The sequence below is a fragment of the Onychomys torridus genome, chromosome 19 (assembly GCF_903995425.1).
Source record: "Onychomys torridus chromosome 19, mOncTor1.1, whole genome shotgun sequence".
NCBI classification, from domain to species: Eukaryota; Metazoa; Chordata; class Mammalia; order Rodentia; family Cricetidae; genus Onychomys; species Onychomys torridus.
Window position 1 is genome coordinate 9,887,069 of NC_050461.1, and position 25,422 is coordinate 9,912,490.

The window sequence follows — 25,422 nt, forward strand, 5'->3', positions numbered from 1 at the left end:
TAGTCTCCTCTGCTTCGCCTTCCTAGGGTGGATGCTCTTCAACTTGACCTTGAATGTGTATTTATTATTTAATTGCCTTATCTGTACATCACATGACCAGTGAGATGGTGAGATGCCAGCTGATCATGGCAGTGTCTTCTCAAGCTTTTTAGTTCGAAAAGCATTACTTTTTACAAGACCTTTACATATTTATTTCTTGCTAATGGAATTTTACATATCTTCTTTAAAGTAATTTAAGAGTAATTGAACTAGGGAGAAAGCTTGGTAGAGTGTGTGCTTAGCATGGGTGACTCTGGGCTTGAGTCTTAGCACCACCCAAAAAAAAAAAAAAAAAAAAAAAAGACAATCTGTATGGTTTCACTTATAAATTTTGTATTTCAGTACAGGGTTACTATTTTCAACATTGTTATTATTTGTATCATTCCCATGATCTGGCACCTAATGTTGTGTTCAGGTGTATGATGGGTATTGTTTCCAATAGCTTCTCTGTGGAAGGCTTTGGGGACTATGTGAGCATTGCAGTCTCTTGGATTGGGGTGCATCTTCAGAGCTGGTACCTTCTAGTCATTTTGTGTAGAAAAATTTCAAAGACTTGTTTGCCAAACTATAATATTTTAATAGCTATAATTGTCTAAACTTCCTAATTCCATGTTGAGCGTTCTAATGCCTGCCAATACTGCCGCTTCCAGGCCAGGCTGAACCATCACATAGGCCAATCTCTAATGTTGTAATACGATTGAATTCATCTGACCTGGTCCTGGGTTTATTTCAGATATCAGACTGATGCTTATCCTGAAGACACTGAGAATATTTCAATTTAAAAATTGACCTCTAGGAATCTGTCAATTTAGGCCTCTTGTTATACTTAACAAACACATCTTAAAAACACTCTCTACAAAGCAACCTGACCTGATGAATGCATTTTTAAAATGTAATGTGGTTATAAAATGTTTGTAGGGCAAAATGTCTTTGAAACTGACCATCTCTTTCTTTGTAGAGATACTTTCTAGTCGGAAGCAATCATGCAGAAACGAAATTCCGTGTCTTGAAAATTGATAGAACGGAGCCAAAAGATTTGGTCATAATTGATGATAGGGTAAGTATCAGACCTCACTGCCCACAGAAGCATGTTCTGAGCTTTTTTTTTTTTTTAATTACACATCTACATTCCCCAGCTTGGCTTCTAGAAATACTGGTGTTGAGAACTTAGGCAGAATTATACTTTGTCTTTCAATTGATCTGTTTTGAGAGCACACACTTCCCCGTAAGATAATGAGTGTGTTCTCTTAAGCAACTGACCTTTGTGGACTTCAGTGTAACTTCATATTGTGTCTACCGAAGAGATTACACGTTACTGTGCTTCAGTGGAAGCCGGGCGGGCGTCTGTGCTGCAGACTTTTGCTGTGCAGATGGAAATCACATCGGATGGTTTGCTGTGCACTCAGAAAGGGCAAAGCAACTGTTATCCAGACTCGGGAGAGCGGAGGCTTAGTGAAAGCGGTACAGGAGCATGGGGCTGTTAGTCAAAGGTACAAGGTAGTGTGGTGGTGGTGGTGAAGGGTTAACTTTAGTTTTTCCAAATGAGGGAACTTGCTCTTTGTATTGAAGTTCCCAGCTGAATATTTCTGAATCCATACAGGCTCTTTTTTTTTTTGTCAAGTACGTTAGTAGTTATAGTTTGGAATCATTTTCATTAAACTTTTTGCAGAAGTATTCTGTGTTCTCACAATTGTGTGTTGTACGAATTCCTCAGTGGTCTTATAATAAAAAACCCAGAGCCAAATATTGGGGTGAATGCTGAAAGATCAGAGAGACAAAGGAACAAGACACTAGAGGAACTTCTCACCACTACCAAATCCTCAGGCCTAATGGAAGGCAAGATCCTATCACCACTAACGCTCTGACTGCGAGCCTCTGAGTCCTCAGCCGAAAAGGCGTCTCTAGTTCCTGTCTCCTCACGCCTTATATGCCGTTCTGTGCCCAGCCATTTCACTTCCTTCCCAGTGCAGGGATTAATGGCGTGTGTGCTTCCCAAATGTGTGGGCCACCAATGTCAGGCTCTGTTTCTCTCCTAGACTGAATCAGTCTCATGTAGTCCAGGGTGGCTTTGAACTCACAGAGATCTAGACGGATCTCTGCCTCCTGTGTGCTAGGATTAAAGGTGTGTGCCACCACTGCCTGGCTTCTGTGTTTAATCTAGTGGCTGGCTCTGTCCTCTGATCCTCAGACAAGCTTTATTTGATACACAAAATATCACCACAATTGTGGATAAATTCATTATTAGGGCTTTTAATTTCCTGCACTGTGCTTCGGGGTCCATGCCCCAGGATCTGCCTGGAAACTTTTATCAATATGGTGAAGTGGTTTTGGTTTCACTTGGTGATGGGGTGATTGATTGGGGAGACGTTTGAGAAGCAAACAGCTACGGGCTGTCTCATACAAACACACGTCTAGCCAAGGGTTTAAACGCGTCTCATTTTAAGGGGTTCACAAACTTACTAAAATAGGTGGGTCCCTTTGATCTCTGAATCCCAAGTTCAGAGTGCAAAGCTGTGACCTAATTTTGGACCTAGTGATGCGATCCAGGCACCAGCCTTAACTGTTGGTGATTTAGTCATGCACCAGGCAGTTCCTGCAGCCACTCACAGTTTCCAGAGGCGAGCGAGTAACCCGAGGGGAAAGCGCACACAGCCTTCTGAGGGGAAAGCGCACACAGCCTTACGGTGACCTGTGCCTGTTTCTCAGCACGTGTACACTCAGCAAGAAGTGCGGGAACTGCTTGGCCGCTTGGACCTAGGAAACAGAACCAAGATGAGCCAGAAAGGGTCCTCTGGGTTGTTTCGAGCTGTCTCAGCATTTGGCATTGTAGGTAAGTGATGTGCCTCCTCTCCCCCCTTCTCTGTGTATTCTGATACGGATCAGAGATTGCTTATACAACTCGATAGCTGTATAGTCTTAACACGTCACCTATGGCTTTGGCTGCTTTAAACATCGTTATCAGTCAGTCGGCCCACACTATATCTTAAAATATTATTTTTTATTAATTTCTTGTATTACTTTTTAATATATGAATATTTTGTCTACATGCATGTCTGTGTACCATGTGCATGCCTGGTACCTGTGGAGGCCAGGAGAGTTTGAGGCCAGTATGGGTTACATGACCCTGTCTTATGCATAAAAAGTATACTACTAGACATATAGAATGCACATATTGTGTGTAACTGGCCTCAAACTCACCGTATAACTGAAGACGATCTGGGACGTCTGAATTCCTGCTGCCATCCCAAGTGATGAGATGATCAGTTCATGCTTCTGTGCTTGATTTTATGCAGACCTGTGGACTGAACCCACAGCTTAGTACACGCCAGGCAAGCCCTCTACCTACTGAGCTGCATTTCCAGACTACCACTCCCATAATATTTTTAGGTTATATTAGTGCCAAAAATTTATATGGCTATAAAGTTATGAAAATATGAAAGTAGGAAATGATGAAGTCTTTGGTAAATATGTATCTAAAATCGTTTACATTACTGACTTTATATGACACTATATTTATTACTGCACAGGTTTTGTCAGGTTTTTAGAAGGCTACTATATTGTGTTAATAACTAAGCGGAGGAAAATGGCGGATATTGGAGGTCATGCGATATATAAGATTGAAGATACAAATATGATTTATATCCCCAATGACTCTGTCCGGATTACTCACCCCGATGAAGCTAGGTACGTACTGGTGCCGACAACTTACTCTTTGTTTCTGACACCAATAGAACCAAAGAAATACAAATGTGGATAGAAAATCAAATGTTGAGTCAAAATTCCGGTTTCTGTTTAGGGTCATATAGGTCTTTTCTAACAGTTTAGACAGGGGTACTGTATTGTGGATAATGTCTACATATTACACAGTATTAATTGTAAGTTAATTTCATTTTAATATTATTAAATCACTATATTAAAGAACATGACAAAGCATAACTAAATTCTAAACTATTACCAACCAAATATATCTTGGCTTCTTTTTATTTTTATTACATGACATCAACTGAACTAATTATTATCAAATCTACCAATTTGATAATTTATCTCACATTCTCAAGTCTTAATAACGTTACCAAACCTCTAAGAGATTTCAGATCTACAGAAAATCGGGAATAAAGACAGTCTAGGGAACACCAATATGCCTTTCTTCAAAATTCACCATTAGAGGCCTCTGCTTAGATGCATACCGCCCCTCTCCCAAATACACAGGCAAACTCCATTCTTCTAAGTTGCTTAGCTGAGAAACCTAATGTGCAAACCTGAGATCTGAAACTGCCTTAAGCACTGACATGATGTCATGATGGAAAGAACACAGCCCACTTCTGATGATGTGTCACAGTCAGAGAACAGACGCACCAGCTGCTGAACAAAATCTTAAGCTGCGTGTGAAACACTACTGAAGTCTGCGTTAGTTACTTCATTGTGTTTAGATGTATTTCCCAAAAATGCCAAAATAGGAAGCACTTCCAGTCCCAAGCATTTCTCACAACTGATACTTAATCTGTATCAAGAGATCCTAAATTTAATACGAATTTGGTACCCTTAGCTTCCTAAAATTGTCCACATGCTTCCTAAAATTGACCCAATAAAGTCCTTTATAGCTCTTTGTATGTATGTGCATGCACATACCTGTCTTCAAGAATCTAGATTCACAGGCTGTACCTGTCATGCCAGTTCTGAAATCTACAAAATCCTCTAGTTTTTTCTTTTCTTTTTTCTTTTTCTTTTTTTGGTTTTTCAAGACAGGGCTTCTCTGTGTAACAGTCCTAGCTGTCCTGGAATTCACATTGTAGACCAGGCTGACCTCAAACTCACAGAGATCCTCCTGCCTTCATCTCTCAAGTGCTGAAATTAAAGGCATGCACCACCACCACCCAGCTACAGGCCCTCTAGTTTCTTTTGGTGGCTTGTACATTTTTTTAAGGGTCTTGCAAAGGGTCCCACAATGTGGATTTGTCTGATGAGTTCTGCATGCTCGCAGAACTGCTAAGGTAATCTGTGCTGTTCCCGTTGCCTTGCATTCAAAGGGGGCATTAGGACTGGAGACATGGCCCAGTGGGTGAAGTGCTTCCTGCACAAGTGTGAAGATGCACTAACATAAATATCCAGGGGTGGCTGCAGGTTCCTCCAACCCCAGAGCTAGAGGGCAAGGAGACAGAAACGTCACTGGGATCCTCTGGTAGCCATTCTAGCTGGAAAAAATGGCAAGCTCTGGGTTCAGTTGGGTGAGAGTCCATGTCTCAAGGGAACATTGACAGGGGCATCCACCACCAAGCCTCCGCATGCTTGCATACCCACCACCCGGCCTCTGCATGCTTGCACACCCACCACCCAGCCTCTGCAGGCTTGCACATCCACTATCCAGCCTCTGTATGCGTGCACACCCACCACCCAGCCTATGCATGCTTGCACACCCACCACCCGGCCTCTGCATGCTTGCACACCCACCATCCAGCCTCTGCATGCTTGCACACCCACCACCCAGCCTCTGCATGCTTGCACACCCACCACCCAGCCTCTGCAGGCTTGCACACCCACACACACTCTATCCTCATCTATTTTCATGTTTAAAATCTTTCCAATGTAAAGTTATGGTAACCCACAGTATTTTGTTAACTTTTGTAACTGTCTTTTCTCTATCCTCTGAGAAATTGTAAAGCTCACCGAAAAGAACAAACTGTCTTTATTCCTCCCTTGCCCCCAGCCTGTGCCTTGCCCATTTGAGAGCACAGCCACTACATAAGGAGGAGCAAAGTAAGTTAGTCTCTGAGGGATGGTTGGCAGATGCAGACCCATGCCAGAGGTGGCTGGAATTCCACAGCCCACTGAGCACACTTACTAATGTAAGGGTACCCTGACTGTATCTTTCATGTAAGCCATGAAAGATAACATTTCATGTTTATTACGTGCTTTAATTTTTTATAGGTACCTAAGGATATTTCAAAATGTGGATCTATCCAGCAATTTTTACTTTAGGTAAGTTTGAGCTTGATTTTACTTCAATTTGTCACTTTAATTTTATTAGATTATAGAAAGGGACTTGGAATACAGTCAATAGCCAGATTATTTCATGTAAAATCTTACACTCTAAGAATTTCTTCCTTTTAAAAACTCAATTCTTGAAAATGTAAATGGACAAGGATAAAGGTATTTATGGTCACTATAAAAATTACCTTGTTTCAGAAAGGAATAAATACAATTTAAAGAAATAATCAGTTTGGAATTTTAAATTATGAAAAATGAAATTGTAGCAGTTCTAATGCAGAGTTGTAACAGTGCCATGGTTCAGTTTCAGTTAGGGGTCTGGCAAAATTAAGTGAAGTTAATTAGAAATAGGTAAAAGTATTGCAATACTGATGAATTAATAGTTTTCCTGGAATGAATATAGCATTAAAACAGATGTGAAAATACAGTCTAAGAATATGTTTTGGCAGAGGAAATGGAAATTTCTTTTGGCATGGAGATATTTGTGGAGATCTGTTTAACGTAGCCAGCAAGCAGCCACACCAAGCTGGTAATTAATCAAATAAGCAAATGGTAGACCATTATGATAGTGTTAGATAGGAGTGACCAATATGCAGGCTGGAGAGAATTGGGTATGTGATAGATGGAGGATTCTGTCTGCTGTAATGTCCAGACTGAAAAGTAGAGCACAAAATAGCATTCTCTAATTAGGACCTGAGTGGGGCCAAATGAGAGCATTCACCACCAATCAGGACCCTAGTAGGGCCAGAAAGAGGGCATTTGCCAATCAGGACCTGAATCAAGCTCGAGTGAGGGCATTCATCAATCGGGACCTGAGTTGGGCCGGAGCGAGGTCATTCACCAATCAGTGAGTTGGGCTGGAGCAAGGACATCTGCCAATCAGGACCCAAGTCGAGCTGGAGCAAGGGCCTGCAGCATCTGTGCACACCAGTGCTATGCACAGACCAGGTAGACTTGTCTTTAATTGTTAATAGAGTCAACTATTTATTTATAAAATAAACACATATGTAATGTGAAGCTAAAATTATTATGTCATAGGGTTCTCAATGAAGTGATTTTTTTTTATCCCCACGTGTTTCATGGTTGTATATTTCCATGTGCTTGTCTTTATCATCTACTTTTCAGAAGGTTGTGCTTATAGTGTCTGTGAGTTAATACTAAGGTTTGGGCTCACTCTTTGAAATGGGCTCCTATGTCACTTTGACCATACTAAACTCTGATCAAGTCATTCCTCAAGTTAAACTACTTTAAGTCTTTAGGTTTTGTAAGTAGGGTTTGAAGAAGGTTATGCAACTCTCTCAAGACTCAGCTGTGAGAAAAGACTTGTTTTAAGTAGGAAGAATTGATTGTTGAAAATCAGAAACCAGCTTGGTGGTGTTGGTGCTGTTTTGAGACTGGGCCTCACTATGTAGCCCAGGCTGGGTTTGACCCTGAACCTGCCACAGCCTGCACATGCTGGGATCTCAGGCCTGCACCACCATGCCCCAGCTTGCACATGCTGGGATCTCAGGCCTGCACCACTGTGTCCCAGCTTGCACATGCTGGGATGGCAGGCCTGCACCACCGTGCCCCAGCCTGCACATGCTGGCATTGCAGGCCTGTACCACCGTGCCCCAGCCTGCACATGCTGGGATCTCAGGCCTGCACCACCATGCCCCAGCCTGCACATGCTGGGATCTCAGGCCTGCACCACCATGCCCCAGCTTGCACATGCTGGGATCTCAGGCCTGTACCACCGTGCCCCAGCTTGCACATGCTGGGATCTCAGGCCTGCACCACCGTGCCCCAGCCTGCACATGCTGGCATTGCAGGCCTGTACCACCGTGCCCAACTAGAAACTAGCTTCTTAATCAGCTCATCTCCATTCAGGGCTAAGTGCTAGTAAGTGGATCTATTAAGCAAAGGTGCTAAACCTGAGTTTTACAGACAAAACTGGAATTCATTTCAATAAAATTATGGAAATAAATGGAGAGATCATAATGAATGTGTGACTCTCCCAAGAGAATTGTAATACTTAAGATACTGCCTGAAAACTGCACTTGAACCTCAAGATAGCTTCTGAAATTCTGTGTTAAATGGGCAACTAGAAATACTTAAAATTGTTAATCTTCATCACACATTGGAATTCAGAGACCATGGCAGCATGCATAGGACCTGCACCGGTCTATACCAGTTGGAGTCACAGAGACCATGGCAGCATGCACAGGACCTGCACGGGTCTGCACCAGTTGGGGTCACAGAGACCATGGCAGCATGCACAGGATCTGTATGGGTCCACACCAGTTGGTGTCACAGAGACCATGGCAGCATGCATAGGACCTGCACGGGTCCGCACCAGTTGGGGTCACAGAGACCATGACAGCATGCACAGGACCTGCACGGGTCCGCACCAGTTGGGGTCACAGAAACCATGGCAGCATGCACAGGACCTGCACGGGTCTGCACCAGTTGGGGTTGTAGAGTTGAAGGGAGAAGTGGACACATGCCTTCATCCCTAACCCTGGAGCTATCTCCAACTGATAACCACTTGGAAATGAAAATTTAGTTTCCTTCATGGGAGTTTCACTGAGAAGACAAAGTACTCTTAAGGGTAGGCTGCATGCCCAGCAGTAGATGGAAATTAACTCCACAGCATCCTTGTCTCATAGTGTCATGTCAGGGCTCTTCCTTTTTTTCTTTTTTTAATTATCTTATTATTTTACAAATTTTTATTATACGTACATGTATGTATGTATGTATGTATGTATTCCCTCTTCTCTCTTTTTACCCTGCAGATCCTCTTCATGCATATCATGACTTCCAGTTTAGTGTGGTTATGGGATTCTCGAGGGTGTGAACGAGTGGGTCTGTTTCTTGTGCCTTCTCTTGGGCTCTTTTCCCTCTGTTGGTTTGTTTTGTCCAATTCTGGTGTGACAGGTTTTGTTTATAATTTATATTATTATATTATTGGCTCATAAAGAAACCTGTTTATTTTCTAATGAGAGACAGAAAAGGGGTTGATCTGGATGGGAGGGATGTAGAGAGGAACTGGGAGGAGCAGAGGGAGGGGAAATTATAATCAGGTTATTATATGTTAGAAAAAATCCTATTTCAATAGCAGGAAAAAATTGTTGATCTTATGAAATCAGAATCAAAATAGTTTTATTTATTTATTTTTTTGGCCTGAAGACCAAATATTATTTATAGAGACTATTGTAATTTTTGCATCATTTTTATTTCCTAGAATATGTTTCACTGCAGTAGCCTGCATTATATACTCACCCTGCTTCATTCCAAAGTTTGCAGTTATTGTTGCTCATGTGTAAACTGTGGCAGAGAGAGCCACGCACTGTTGATGACAATGTTGTCCTTCACCGCTCTAGCCATGGAACCCACTCACGGACATAGGAAAGTTCAAGTTGGTATGAGCGATCAGACTTAGATTGATATCACCATGATGAAGAAAAAAAAAAAAAGGTGCATGTTGTACCAGTCAGTGAACATACATGACCCACAACCTAACTGTGTATTTCTAGTGTAAAGATGTAAGTCAGGGGTGAGGTTTTTGTATACTCTCCGGTCATGTTGACATGTGGCTACTTTTGAAGTGTGCCTTTAGCAGTGGAATAACAGGTGCAGAGTAATTCCGCTCACAGATTGCCATTGCTGGTGGCATTGGTGGGAGCCAAGGCCGTGAGATGCCTTTGCTTCTGTAATTCTACATCTGAATTCCCTTCTCAGTTACAGCTATGACTTGTCCCACTCGCTTCAGTACAATCTTACCGTCCTGCGAATGCCCCTGGAGATGCTAAAGTCCGAAACGTCCAAGACACGCCAGGAGAGCTTTGACATCTTTGAAGATGAAGGATTAATTACACAAGGTGGCAGCGGTAGGTGATTCCTGCACCCCTGATACATGCTAACATGGCGTCTCCTTAGCTTCTCCCACATTCCTCATTCCTTATCCCTTGGTCGTTATCCTTACAGGGCTTATTTTGGAGACATGACCTTGACCAATTCATTTTTAAAGCCATCGTTAATCACCATATGATTTTATTTATAGTCCAGCCAGAAATTATATGTTGTCATTTTCTAGAAACTATTCATATACTTTTTAATGGAGCACATTCAGATCTAGTCTGAATAAAGTTTTATGCACACCATCTTATTTTCCTTCATAGAGATTAGTCAATTATGAGTCAAGATTGGGGCAGAAGTTACCTGTTATGTGCTGGACATTGACATGTAATATTCTAAGCCACATAAAACTTCTGCTGGGCAGGTACAGGGTAGTCGTACAGAAATAAAGATGAGGTAGGACACTGAGGACCAGAGTTGAAAGTCTAGTGGTCAGTGTCCCAAGGCCACGATACTGTGACTGGTCCCAGCTTGACAGATCAGTCCCTCACAGGCCGACTTCTTGCCTGGAACCATCAGGCTGTTGCTAGACCACAGTAGACCAGCCTCAGGAGTCCCTGGAGACCCAGACTAAGCCAGACAACCAGTGACCTTTTGTCCCTCTGTGGGCACCTTTAGTGCCATTGTTTTGGGTTTGGTCTAGAACTAGCAAAGCAAGCGTTGTGAATGTTGTGACAGAATCCTTTCACGTTAAAATACCTTAGCTGAAGCAGGCTGACTGTGGAGAAGTTGGGAGCCAGTGATGGCTCCGAGTCCCTTCCTTCCTTTACCTTACTTAAATGGTAAGGATGGAGATGCAGGTGCAGAGGCAGAATCCACTCTAACATAGATGGAGGTTGTCCATGAAGGACACGTGGCAAGGGGCTGTGCTTTCCCACAGGCTCTGTTCTCACCCAGCCTGTTTTCACCTGAATGTTACCCATAGCATTGCACGCGACTCTAATTAATTTACCTGATTATCAGTTGAGCTGAGTCCAAGCAGATCTGTGCTTCAGGCACATGAACTGTGACCCAAATTATGGGACACCATAGAGGTCAGGCAGCTATGGAGTCAAAAATGTCGCTGAACTTGCCCCATGCGCCACCCAGCTCTGGATTTGAATGTGCGATCTGGGTTCTGGATTAAGCCTCTCAAGTGACTTTTGCTGTGTGGAGAACAGCTCTGGGCAGGTATGACTGAAGAGCATATTGCTTTCCGTTGCCTCTGTAAACTGCCGCCAGGTGACGTCTTACAGCACATACACATTGTCTCCCGGAAGGAAGGCCAGAGAGGACTCAGATAAACATGCTGTCAGCAGGACTACATTCTGTTCTCGGCTTAAGAAGAGAAACCAGATCTTGTCCTTTCACCTTCTAGGGATTGTCCCCTGTTGCGAGCTGGTGGCTTTCCACCAGGAAGCCAGCAGTGATTGGTAAATTGTTCTTCACGCACTGAGTCACCCAGAGCTCACCTCTAAGAACCCCATGATTACACTGGGTCACGTGCAGGAGCCACAATCATCGGATTAGTGTCATTGATGGCATCTACTTCTGTTTCTCTCTGTCACTGCATGTAACACAGCGCCAGGTGCTGGGGGATTCAGGTGTCTTTCCTGGGGTTGGGAATTACTCCCCTGGGGAAACTTGTAGGAAATGGGGGTGAGGGGAGAAGATGGAAGAGTAGGTTTGCCAAAATCCCCACAAAGTCTTTGGTGTAGTGGGAAGTGCTTTAGGGACTTCCTATAAGCTCATCAGGCCCAACATCTCTGAGATGAGCAGTAGCATTTCCTGTTCACAGGCTGTGGAGATGCTGCAGTGTCCCCCAGGAGATAGTCATCGGCAAACACACTAATTAGCCAATTATGAGTATTTAAGTCCTTAGTATTTAAGAAAGTGACCAGGAGAGGTCATGCCTCTGAAAGTCTTTTGGTGTTGAAGCTCGAGACAAAAGCTGTAATTAAATCAGTGTTTAAAGGGGTCAGAGCAACATCGGTCCTCTTGCAGAGCTCAGCAGTGTTTTCCAGACACTGCACGACAAGTAGTTTTGGTTTGCCCTTCCTCTTAGTTATTTTAGCGTCATGTTTTATGCTGCACCAACATCACTTGTTCTGGTTAACACAACTGGACCGTGGCCGGGGCATGGGCAGTCCCAAAAGCATTGTCAAGGTGGATATGGCTGGGGGTGTGTAGAAGGCTGAGGAGGGTCTGGAAAGACACTAAACAAAGTCAGGACAAGATGGCGTCACCTCAGCCATTTCAATGCTAAGTCACTGTGTAAAGTGGCAGAGTGGAAAGTGATACACCACTGCACCCCAAACCCTGCGCGTCCTCTGATCTCTCCTCTCCTGCAGGGTCTCCTGTAGCCCAGGCTAGACTCAAACTTGGTGTAGAGCTGACGATGATCTTGAACTCCCCTCCTGGCTGCTCCTCCCCCAAACTGAAATCAGAGGCACAGGCCAGGTATGCACACCATGTCTGGTTTATGTTGTGCTGGGGATTAGACCCAGGGCCTCATGCATGTAAGGCAGGCATGCTCCCAGTGAGCTACGTCTGAGCCCATACACATTCCCTTACATGATGCACTGAAAGGGCAGAGGACATCTATGGTTGTTTGTTTCATGTTTATGTGTGGTATGTCTGTGCACCATGTGTGCTTGGCATACATCATGAAACTGGAGTTCCAGATTACTGTGAACTGCCATGTGGGTGCTAGGAATCAAACCTGGGTCCTTGGCAAAAGTAGCTTTTTACTGCTGAGCTATCTGTTCAGCCATTAGTTTTATGAATTAAATTGGAATGATTTCAACCTAAATAAATGCCTGGATGACACTGTGAAGGGAAGAAGGTGGGCTGAATCCATTCATATATAAATATGCTTATTTCTTATTTTTCACTCCATAAAGTTCTGTGACACTCATCACTATTTATTAATAAATTCATCTTAATATGACAATGTTTGGTGCTTCTGATTTTTCCACGTGAAAAAGCCTTGGTGTACTAGCCAGTGCCACATGGGAAGTATGAACAGTGTACCCCTACCCTAAGCCCTGCACATGCATCGCTCATCTGTCTCACCTTCATGGCAGCTGCCTGTTAGACATGCAGATGGTAGCACCCAGAAGTAAGGAACACCCTGATCCTCTCAGGCACACTGTTGAGAGTCTGTGCCGGAAGTCCTGGCCCAGGGGCTATGACTGCAGACTATTTCCTCCATAGCTCACTCTGCCACATCCGGCTTCATCCATGTGTCTTGTCATTATGCCCTTCATTTGGCTCCCATTTTCTTTTGAGTTAAAAACTCTGGTAAGTCAGAAAACTCATTTCTTCTTTGACTTTGCGGGAACAGCACAGTACCCTGAGTCCTGATAGTCATTAGATTGCCCTTATAAGTGGTGGTGTGTCCAGGCTTGTATTCTGAAGTTAAAAACAAGTGGAAGAACTTAAAAAATGGGATGGATGTCAGTCAAAGTCCTTATCTTTCTGTTACTAACTTTTGTTTTTCAGGCGTATTTGGGATCTCCAGTGAGCCTTATATGAAGTATGTATGGAATGGTGAACTTCTGGATATAATTAAAAACACCGTGCATCGTGACTGGCTGCTGTATATTATTCATGGGTTCTGTGGGCAGTCAAGTATCCTTTTTATAAACACTTAAGATGCACGTCATTATGCTGTGCCAGAGTATAGAACGGTTGTACATTGTAAGATTAGAATTATCACTGTGTACCTCCCCTAGTTAGGGTTACTACTACTGTGATAAAACACTGTGACCAAATTTAGGGAGCAAAGGGTTTATTTGGCTTATGCTTCCACATCACTGCTCATCATGGAAGGAAGTCAGGACAGGAACTCAGGCACACAGGAACCTCAAGGCAGGCACTGACATAGAGGCCATGGAGGGGTGGTACTTATTGTCTTGCTCTTTGTGGCTTGCTCAGCTTGCTTTCTTATAGAACCCATGACCACCAGCCCAGTGGTGGCCCCACCCACAATGGGCCAGGCCCTCCCCATCAGTCACCAATTCAGAAAACTTCTTACAGGCTTTCCTGAAGCCCGGTCTTATCAAGGCATTTTTTAATCAAGGTTCCCATCTCTCAAATGACTCTAGCCTATGTCAAGTCAACATAAAACAATACTCCAATAGGAAAACTTGCCCATCTAAGTAGAAATGCAATGAGGAGTGCAGACTCTTTGAACAGACCTTGTAGGAGCACAGAATAACTATGAACACCAAGGAAGAAAGAGCCTTGTGCATGGCATTCAAACTATAGCCAGTAAGGATTGTGCATGTCTGGGAGAAGAAACGGAATGGCTGTTAGGTGGGAGGAACATGGCAGGCTCATGAGAATAGACCTTGACCAAAGCCATAAACGTAAGTCAGACCCTAGCAGTGAGTACAGAGAGATGTGACAGGTTGGACAAGCACCATGAGGTTAGACCTGGAGAAAAAAGTAGCTGTTTTCTTGTGATGTGTATGTGCAGCTCTGGGGAGGTGGGATGTGTCTTAGAGTTTCTATTGCTGTGAAGAGATAATGTGACCACAGTAACTCTATAAAGGAAAAAGATTTGACTGGGGTTGGCTTACAGTTCAGAGTCCATTATCATCATGGGAGGACATGGCGGCATGCAGGCAGACATGGTGCTGGAGAAGGAGCTGAGAGTTCTATATCTGGATCCATAGGCAACAGGAAGCGAACTGTCTCACTAGGTGTAGCTTGAGCATAGGAGACCTCAAAGCCCAACTGTTAGTTATTTAGGCGGTGCTCTTACCCGCGAGGAACACGTCCCAAACACGACAAGACCACAGAAGAGTTTTTATTATAGAGGACAGAAATGTGACAGGCCTGTGTGAAACACATGTGGGTGAGGAGATAAGGGGGGCTCATGCAAGATGGCATCGGCTTTATAAAGGTTGGGCCATGCATGCGCACAGGAACTCATGTGGGTACTCCACGCATGCACGTAGATTACATGGCTGCATGCGCGCACGCTTTACGCAACCATGTAAAGCTACAGAGTCCTGGTCCTGCGAGATGTCTGACCCAGAAATGGCTATTTTGAACCGGAAATAGGCTGTCCGCTGGGCAAGCCTAACCATATGGACATGTTGTAATTTTCTATCACCAACCCCACAGTGACACACTTCCTCCAACAAAGCCACATCATCTCCTAATAGCGCCACCCCCAGTGGGGGCCATATTCTTCCAGACCACCACAGGATGACATGGGAAAGATAAGGGTAGGCTCCAGATTGCCTCAGTAGTCAGTTGCTGCTTGCCAGATTGCCTTTGTCAGGCCAAGGACTTGACAGTTTGGTTCAAGAAGGTGACATGAAGCTTGAGTTGACAGCCATTTCCCAGCTGCATGAGGTAAAAATGGGTTGAGGGATCTGTATAAGAAAAGGCTGCAGTCACAGTTGAAGCCTGATGAGGCGGAGCCCTGCTTGGGAAGGACAGTAATGAACAGGTGTTGGCCCTTGAGTGAGGTCAGTGAGCTCAGTTTGATGCCAACTTGGTTTTTCTCCTCAGGGTAACTTTTCATGAATTCTAACTAATGGTGACACCTTCCAACAGGCTGCCATTGTGTTGTGAAGAGGAGGAGGAGGAGGAGGGGGGGGAGGGGGAGGAGGAGGAAGGAATGCTATCTAGCATTTCTCTTGTTACTCTTTGAGATGACAGAGGGCATTTGTGAATTCAGTTTTTATTTGATACTTTTCCCTTCCACCTTAGGCTTTTAAAAGCCTACAGTGAAATAATTAAAGAACGGTTTTTGAGGCCATCAAGTGGATGATGTGGCCATCATTGTGCCTTCTTACACTCTGTGGAGAATTTAGGGGGGCAGCTGAGAGGCACAGCCTTGAAGAGCTATAATGCTGCTTTCTGTGCTGAGTGGGGGGGGGGGAGTAGGTGTGGCCGACACAGGGACTTTGAAACAGAGCTGGGGAGAACCTGGCTCAGGGCTTCATACTGACTTCAACCACCTGACAAAATCAGGTCCTGAATCACTTGTCTCTTTCCACAAATACAGTCTTCCTGGGAAGAATGAGAGTGTTTCCCCACCACAGACACCAAAGAGAATGTGCTGCGGTGTCTAAAGACCATTTTAAAGTATAGTTCTAGCCTGATTTCTATTTCCGAGAGCTAGCTTAGGGCCTGGCATATGGTAATTATAATAAATGTTTGTTTTTAAAATAGTAAGCAGCATCATAGATTATCATTTTAAAGCTCATTAGTTTAAATGATGAGTCCGGGCTCCTGGTGATCAGTCATTTAATGAATTCTGGAAGCCTGTGTGGTGATAGGCATAATTGCTGTTTATTAAACATTTACTATAGGCCAAGCACCAGAAATTTTACACCAATTACCCCAGCTCATCCTCCCAGCAACCCAGCAGCAGTGCAGGCTGATGAGTCTCTTACCCAGAATGCTTATGACCAGAATGTTTCAGAGTTTGGATATTTTAGATTTTAGAATATTTGCCTAAACCTTAGATAACTTGAGGATGGAATTCAAGTTCACTTATGTCTCATATACACCTTGAACATTGGGACTGAAGATATTTATGTGATATTTTTATAGAGTACCTATGGTTTGGTTGACCAGAAGTCTGTTATTTGGAGTCACAGTGGCACCCCAAACCTTATGATTTTAAGGCATTTTTATTTTTTGGACTACAGTTGTTCAGCCTCTAGCCGCTTTTTCCTCCATTTTTCAGTAGGTGAGATGATAACTCAGAAAGTTAAGGAGACAACTTGAACAAGATGACGGACGCTGTGTATCAATCAAGTAGTCCATGGCGACACATTCAGCGTCAGGCTTTGGGATGCTTCTGTAGTATTATAGCCACTCCTTTCCCCGGCATTAACAACTTTTTCCTAATTCACACTTCACATTAAATGACACATGCCCTCCGGCGTACGATGCTAATGAGTGGGGAAGGAAGGGGTAGTGGCATTTCTCACGTTTTTACCTGGTTACAGGGAGAGACATAATACAGCACCCTGTATATCTCCTTGGAGAGTCAGAGCAGTTACCATGTGAGCAGGTTGGGCGTTGCCATCAAACCCGGACAGATCTGAGGAACTATTGGGCGCCCTGCTATTGTGTTCCTGGTGGAGCTCTTGGTGTCTGAAGGCTTTGGGACGAGATGTGTTACATGCACGAAGGATGATGATTCTTGTAGCCTTCTGGGCCGACCACAAACGCTGACACCTTAACTTGGTTTCTAAGAGCTGCTGATCTACGGGCGGCCAGTGTATGTGACTCTAATAGCCAGAAGGTCCAGCAAGTTCGCTGGGACTCGTTTCCTCAAGAGAGGCGCAAACTGTGAGGTAAGGCGACAGACCGCTGTGATGTTTTAACCTTTTAACCTTTCACATCAGTTTTGTTGATAGTGAGGAAGCTGCAATTTCTAATTAATTAACTTCTTAACATCCGAATGTGTTTCATCTTCTCTCTGGTCTTCAGAATTGCGTTTTCTTAGATTCTTGTGTTGTTGTTTTTTTATCTCCTGAATAATTTCTCACAATTGTTTTTCTTTTCTCTGCCATCCTACCATTTATACTGGCCAACATATTATTTGATATTTGTGTTGAGTAACTTATTTGATTTTTTTTCTAGTCTGTTCTCTACTGTTGTTAATTGTTTTTCTTTATCATGTTTTAATCTGATTTTCCAGTGTGTACTCTGAATATTCATGGGTGTGGTTTACCACTTTTAAGGTGTATAAAGAATAGGAGTTATAATGTCATTCATTGTGTGTTTGAATTTTTTTCATTTAGAAGTTCTAAGAGCATACACTATCTCTGATTGCACCTCTCTTTCCAGGGTGATGTTGCTAACGAAGTGGAGACTGAGCAGATCCTCTGCGATGCATCAGTGATGTCTTTTACGGCAGGCAGTTATTCCTCCTACGTGCAAGTTAGAGGATCGGTTCCCTTATACTGGTCCCAAGACATCTCAACTATGATGCCTAAACCCCCTATTACACGTGTGTGTGTGGGCCAGCCTGCTGGGAGGTGCTTTTGTCTGCTCTCACTCAAGATGATGATTGTTGTCACATAATAAGTGGTTGGGTTTGGGGGAGAGTTTGGTCCTTTGAGCAAGAGCCTATGGAGGAGTAACTCCTGTTAGCTTTCTGTAGTGAATTCATCCTTAATTTTAACTATTAGTGAATGGCATGTTATTTTGCTTCAGAAATGACAGTCATTCGGAGTTAATAAGTACATGCTGAATGAGTGTCCAGTGAGCTCCTTGAGGAGATTTGGGAATGAAGGTGCTAGTTTAGTTGACTTGCATTTCTTTTCCATGTTTTGCATACCCTACACTTGTTTTATTTCTACCTCATAGCTCCATTCAGGTATTTATCCGCCTCTCTTCTTCTCAGTGGACCAGGCAGACCCCTTCGCACATGTAGCTGCTCTTCACTTTGACCAGATGCTTCAGAGGTTTGGCTCCCCCATCATCATCTTGAATTTAGTGAAGGTATGATGTGCTCATCAAACACACGGGGCCACCTCTCCTCCGACGAAAGGCGTCAGCGAGCTGGGCTTTGCCTTCCCCGGAGAAAGAGGGAAGGAGGGAGGTGGGGGAGGGAGGGAGAGGTGTCTGCTGTGCCAGCCTGCTGTGCCTGCACCGCTGTTCTTCGTCCTCAGATTCCATGTGGCTTCTTCTGGCCTTTGCTACCCTGGGGAACCAGTAGCAGATCTCTCTGAAGGGAAGAGGGTGATCTGGTCTACCAGGCTCCTGGTTTCCTTGTGGGAACTGAGTCTACATTAAATTCCTTTGTCCCAGAACAACCTAAGAACACAGACTAAGCTGCCACGCCCTCTCCTTGATATAGCTCACTCCCTCGGCAGTCTTTACGAACTGCAAACCAATGTGGAGCGATAGGTGCTACAGCTCTGGAGGGAAAGGTACCCCGACTGTTGGGAAGTCAGGCTATACCTGCAGCTGTGAGGAGAAAGGTACCCCGACTGTCGGGAAGTCAGGCTATACCTGCAGCTGTGAGGAGAAAGGTACCCCGACTGTCGGGAAGTCAGGCTATACCTACAGCTCTGGAGGGAAAGGTACCCTGACTGTCGGGAAGTCAGGCTATACCTACAGCTCTGGAGGGAAAGGTACCCCGACTGTTGGGAAGTCAGGCTATACCTACAGCTCTGGAGGGAAAGGTACCCCGACTGTCGGGAAGTCAGGCTATACCTACAGCTCTGGAGGGAAAGGTACCCTGACTGTTGGGAAGTCAGGCTATACCTACAGCTGTGAGGAGAAAGGTCTCCAGACTGTCGGGAAGTCAGGCTATACCTACAGCTCTGGAGGGAAAGGTACCCCGACTGTCGGGAAGTCAGGCTATACCTACAGCTGTGAGGGGAAAGGTCTCCAGACTATCGGGAAGTCAGGCTATACCTACAGCTCTGGAGGGAAAGGTACCCCGACTGTCGGGAAGTCAGGCTATACCTGCAGCTGTGAGGAGAAAGGTACCCCGACTGTCGGGAAGTCAGGCTATACCTACAGCTGTGAGGAGAAAGGTACTCTGACTGTCGGGAAGTCAGGCTATACCTGCAGCTGTGTTCCAGTGGGGATAGTCTCCCTGTAGGATGTAGCAGTCCTGCTTCTCTCCGAGAGAGCCATTAAAGCTGAGCTCTGTTCCACTCTGCTAAGGAAGTTTCCCAGCAGAGACTCTGCTCTGCTCCGGCAAAAGAAGGTTTTCACCCAAAACTCTTTCAAGAGATGTGTTTTGGAGGGAGGAATCCAGGAGAGTGGCTGTCTCTGCCAGGGTGAAAAGGGGCAGCTGTTAACTGAACAGGCACAGGACTTCTTAGGGACAGAATTTTTCCAGGGAGATTTTCAGGGTGGGAATTGGTTGGATTTCAATCTCCTGAGCTTGGACAAGCTCAGAGATTGACTGGATTTTGTGTTTAAGAACTGGCTGGTTTTCATGCTCAGGGATTGGTTGGTTTAGTGTTTAGAGATTAGTTGGCTCCCCTGCTCAGGGATTGGCTGGTTTTTCTGGTCAGGGATTGGCTAGTTTTCCTGCTCAAGGATTGGTTGGCTTCCCTGCTCAGGGATTGGCTGGTTTTCCTGCTCAGGGATTGGTTGGCTTCCCTGCTCAGAGATTGGCTGGTTTTCTTGCTCAGGGATTGGTTGGTTTTCTTACTCAGGGATTGGCTGGTTTTCCTGCTCAGGGATTGGTTGGTTTTTGTACTGAGTTGGTCAGGGCCAAAGTGTGTTTCTTTCACTGGCCCTTTTTAACCCTTTGGCTCTAGTTTCAGGGTCAGGGTGTGTTTCTTTGGTTCTGGTTTCAGGGCCAAAGTGTTTCTTTCACTTCACTGGCTCTGGTTTTAGGGCCAGGGTGTATTTCCTTCACTGGCTCTGGTTTCAGGGCCAGGGTGGGTTTCTTTGGCTGGCCCTTTTACTCTACGCTAGGACTGAAAGGCTTCATTTAGGAATGAGGTTCAAGAATTAGGTGGGCTTGTGAGAACCTCAGGCAATATGGTATAATTGTCTCTTGGCTCTCAGCTTCTGCATCAGAGTACACTGACTAATCCACACACCATGTGCATAGATGGATATGCAGGTCAGAGGCCTAGGCTGGAGGGTGAGATTATCCAATAACTTTTAAATCCATTGCACCCAAGTGAATTGAAAGAACCTCAGCCAGAGGTTGAGAAGACCTTGACAATATCAATAAAAAGATTTTATTGTATTATGTCTATGACAGTGGCCAGCAACATAGCAGTATATGAGATTATTCTGTGAGGTTGATTAGCAAATGTCAGTTTAATAAAAAAATAAACAACAATAAAAAACCAAGGAATCCTTGTCCATTTAATTACTTAGCCAGTATTTTTGACAGTTTTATATATATCAAGGTAATTGTGTGAACAGTTCCTGCCTTTGTGGAACTACCAGTGTGAGGGGCAGAAATGTTAACTGAAGCATAGCTGCCAATCAAGAAGAGAAGAGAAGTGGTCAATTTGAAGAAAGGGGCGTGTGTGTGTGTGTGTGTGTGTGTGTGTGTGTGTGTGTGTGTGTGCAGTACCGCTAAACGCCTGGCTCACGGGGACAGTGTGGGTGGTAGGTGTGCTTGGTTAAGAACGTGGAGGAATATGTGGTCCCAGAGTGGCAGAGGCAGTCAGTGTCCTTTCTTTTGGTTTCTGTGATCACATGCAGCCAAGGATTGGCTTCATAATCATTACGAAGATGATTATAATGTCCACACGTGTTTATTCACATTAATGCGGAAGTTGTATATTCACATCTTGTTCCCTGTCTGCTCACAGTAATGTCAGCTGGAGCTGATAAAATATAACTTGGACTTAATATTGCTGCATCACACACACAGTTTAAAGTTAAGGTGGAAAACTGTAATAAAACATTTGTTGATTTGCTGCTAGGCCTGGTGGCACAAGCCTATGATCAAGAAGCAGAGGCAGGAGGATCACAAGTTTAAGGCCCAGGGCTAAAGAGTGAATTTTAGTCCAGCTGAACAATTCAGTGAGGCCCCGGCCCAAAGTAAAGAGGGTAGGTGTGGATGCAGCTCAGTGGTAGAGTACCTGTCTACACGTAGAAGGCCCTAGATTCTGTTCCTGTACTGTAAAAAATTGTGATAATTATGAGTGCTTTTCCAGTTAGTCTATATTATTAGTATAGAAGGACATTACTGTTAGAGCTATTACTGGAACATATGCCCAGAACTAGGAGAGAGGCTCTTGTTCAGGCTTTATAGATTGTCATTGAAAAGCCCTAGTTAAATAGAACCCTGAGCCTAGGGTGCTTGGAATCCTCTGTTAATTATACACATTAAAAGTGCTGTTTAATTCATGTGACTGGAAATTGCCTGTGACTGAACTAGGCCCATTGGCCTCCCTGGAGCCTGCCAGTGTAGTTTGGAAGGAGTTTTAAGGAAGCAAGTTTATTTACAAGGCAGCCAATGGTGGAGACAGGCTCAAACCCAGGACTTTGTACATACCTGGCAAGCGGTCAACCATTGAGCTACATCCTTAGCCCGTCATCAGCTATTTTGTTTATAGGATAAGAGAAAATGCTTCTTTTTTTTCACTTGGAAGAAGATCTTGGTAAGTTGTGGTTTAACTACCAAAGAATTCCCATGTCTGTAGGATAACAGTGTCCATAGGATGACTGTGTCCGTGTCCATAGGATGCCCATATCCATAGATTAACCATGTCCATAGGATGACAATGTCCATAGATTAACCATGTCCATAGATTGACCATGTCCATAGGATGACAATGTCCATACATTAACCTTGTCCACAGGATGACCATGTCCATAGGATGACCATGTCCACAGGATGACCCTGTCCACAGGATGACCCCGTCCATAGGATGACAATGTCCATAGATTAACCATGTCCATAGGATGACTGTGTCCATAGGATGACCCTGTCCACAGGATGACCCTGCCCACAGGATGACCCCGTCCATAGGATGACCATGTCCATAGGATACCCATATCCATAGATTAACCATGTCCACAGGATGACCATGTCCATAGGATGACCATGTCCACAGGATGACCATGTCCACAGGATGACCATGTCCATAGGATGACCCTGCCCACAGGATGACCATGTCCATAGGATGACCCTGTCCACAGGATGACCCCGTCCACAGGATGACCATGTCCACAGTATGACCCCGTCCACAGGATGACCATGTCCACAGGATGACCATGTCCATAGGATGACCATGTCCATAGATTAACCATCCACAGGATGACCATGTCCACAGGATGACCCTGTCCACAGGATGACCCCGTCCACAGGATGACCCTGTCCACAGGATGACCCTGTCCACAGGATGACCCTGCCCACAGGATGACCCCGTCCATAGGATGACCATGTCCATAGGATACCCATACCCATAGATTAACCATGTCCACAGGATGACCATGTCCATAGGATGACCATGTCCACAGGATGACCATGTCCACAGGATGACCATGTCCATAGGATGACCCTGCCCACAGGATGACCATGTCCATAGGATGACCCCGTCCACAGGATGACCATGTCCACAGTATGACCCCGTCCACAGGATGACCATGTCCACAGGATGACCATGTCCATAGGACGACCATGTCCATAGATTAACCATGTCCACAGGATGACCATGTCCATAGGATGACCCCGTCCACAGGATGACTCCGTCCATAGGATGACCATGTCCACAGGATGACCGTGTCCACAGGATGACCATGTCCACAGGATGACCGTGTCCACAGGATGACCATGTCCACAGGATGACCGTGTCCACAGGATGACCGTGTCCACAGGATGACCGTGTCCACAGGATGACCGTGTCCATAGATTAACCATGTCCACAGGATGACCATGTCCACAGGATGACCGTGTTCACAGGATGACCATGTCCATAGATTAACCATGTCCACAGGATGACCATGTCCGCAGGATGACAGCAAGGAGGAAACACTTCTGGTTTCCTGTTCCCATTTGCCCTGTTGTGAGCCTCTCCCTCTCAGGACCCTCTGATACACAGGATGACCTGTATCTGGGACTTTTGCATTGGCTTGTGAAAGGGTTCTTCAGCCCTGAGGGACTGACTGAGCAGCCTATCAGCACTAATCCAGTACAGACTGCACACAGCAGATTTGGTGACCAGGAAGGCTAAATAAATAACTTTTCTTTCCATTCTCTCACAGAGGGGCAGATTTCACACGAGAATTTCAGAAGGGCTCTACTTCTCTATTTAAAGAGCTTTTGAGAATTCTAGATATGTAACTTTCCCAGATAAAATATAAGCAAAGTATACTTTCATCCTAACTACTGATCTTAACTCTGTTCTTAATTCTTATGTAATTTCTCCATTTGTTTTATTCAGCTGTGCAAAATACAGCCTTGTTTGTTTCTACAATGTTATTAATTCAGTTTGTGACAATTGAAAAGTGGATACCATGAGTGAAAACAGCACACTTAGATGCCAACAGTGGTGCTGTAGCATCTTTGAAGTCTCTGCTGCAGTTTTTCTTTGTTTCTAAGGAAAGGCCTGATCAAGGTAATGCTACAAACTTTTCACTGAAGGCCATGGGAAGAACTCGCCATGCTTCTGTCTCCTTTAAACATTCATGCTGTGAGGGAGACACTGCTGGAGCCCAGGGAAAACAGACAGCTTTGCTAAAGGGTAGCGTGCACAGGGCCACACAGCCTTCCTCAATGAGAGCAGGGAGGTAAGCCAGCAGATGCCACAGGCAGAGGCAGGGGTGAGGCTCGGGCCCATGCGTGCCTTTCAACCTCAGGTCATGCATGCTGCCACAGTGTGAAGGGATAAAGTGACTGCCTGCTGCCTCGAGGTTTCCTGTGTTGGATTCAAAGGCACTCTCTGCTGTCCTGGGTAGGGATCGACTGTCCAGAGCATGCTGGTTTCTCTCTGCATTCCTGGTTCTCGTCTCCTCCTTGATAAATGAGCATTACTGGTTTAGGCTGTGGATTGTGGATGTATGGGCTAGGCTTGTATGGAGCCACTGGGGCTGCAGAAGATCAGCCAGGAACACCCAGCCTCCCCAGCTCTGCAGGGCTGCTGACTCATTCAGGGAAGCTCTCTTAATTCACATTTATATTATTTTCATCTAGTAACTGGGTTTCACTTCAGTATTTAAGACTGAAGCTTTTCTTGCTAAGGTGAGGTACAAGCCACAAAACTAGCTGAAAAGGAAAAATGGTTAAGTCAATTCTGTTTTAAGGTAATTTGTAACTCAGACATTTACAGTTTTTAAAAATACATTTATTGATTTTTATTTTATGTGTGTCTTACCTGCATGTATGTCACTGTGTGTATTTGGTGCCCACAGAGGTTGGAAGAGGGCATCAGATTCCCCTGGAACTGGAGTCATGAATGGTTGTGAACCATCACAGGGGTGCTGGGAATCGAACCTGGTTCCTCATACCCACCGAGCCATCTCTTCGGCCCCACATTGAAGATTTTTAATGTAAAAATTATCTGAAATGTTTTTGATAAGGAGCGAGAGAAGAGGAAGCATGAGAGGATCCTGAGTGAAGAGCTGGTGGCCGCCGTCACCTACCTCAACCAGTTCCTGCCTCCGGAGCACACCATTGTCTACATCCCCTGGGACATGGCCAAGTACACTAAGAGGTGAGAGAGACCGCCTTGCTGGGGAGTCTCCTCGGTGACAAGCTCCTTTGGTTTCCTTTGTGAGACTTAGGTGAGGTGGTTTTGAGGGCCTCCACAGGTGACAAGCTCCTTCCCTGTGCATTCTGTCACCTCCTCTCTGCTGTCCCGGTTTCTCTCTACCTTGTTTTTCAAGGAAGACGCTCCTCTAGGTGACCCCTCTCAGAGATGAGCGTGCAGTAACTCTGTCAATGATAATACATCCTAGCTCCTCACTGGGCTGACTAAGCCCCTTCAGCTGCTTGCTTCCGAAGTGTTAGAACTTTAACTTACTCGGGGCTGTTCTAGCCCAGGGTTTTCCTGTTGCCTGTCACCCACCTCCACCACTGCCCTGGGACGCTTCCTCATCCCTCCT

The 25,422-nt window shown here is 44.8% G+C and overlaps 1 protein-coding gene across 2 annotated transcripts in view; it reads left to right on the plus strand.

Moving 5' to 3' along the window:
- The window catches only part of Fig4 (FIG4 phosphoinositide 5-phosphatase), an 85,240-nt gene that overhangs the window by 4,604 nt on the left and 55,214 nt on the right, over window positions 1–25,422 (plus strand). The window contains exons 2-11 of one of the 2 annotated variants that reach the window (XM_036168977.1): window positions 998–1,096; window positions 2,746–2,869; window positions 3,567–3,723; window positions 5,965–6,015; window positions 9,745–9,893; window positions 13,405–13,533; window positions 17,131–17,231; window positions 17,728–17,890; window positions 18,287–18,384; window positions 24,898–25,031. In XM_036168977.1, the coding sequence (XP_036024870.1) occupies window positions 998–1,096; window positions 2,746–2,869; window positions 3,567–3,723; window positions 5,965–6,015; window positions 9,745–9,893; window positions 13,405–13,533; window positions 17,131–17,231; window positions 17,728–17,890; window positions 18,287–18,384; window positions 24,898–25,031 (1,205 nt within the window). The remainder of the gene's footprint in view (window positions 1–997; window positions 1,097–2,745; window positions 2,870–3,566; window positions 3,724–5,964; window positions 6,016–9,744; window positions 9,894–13,404; window positions 13,534–17,130; window positions 17,232–17,727; window positions 17,891–18,286; window positions 18,385–24,897; window positions 25,032–25,422) is intronic. The other variant, XM_036168978.1, reaches the window with a different exon arrangement.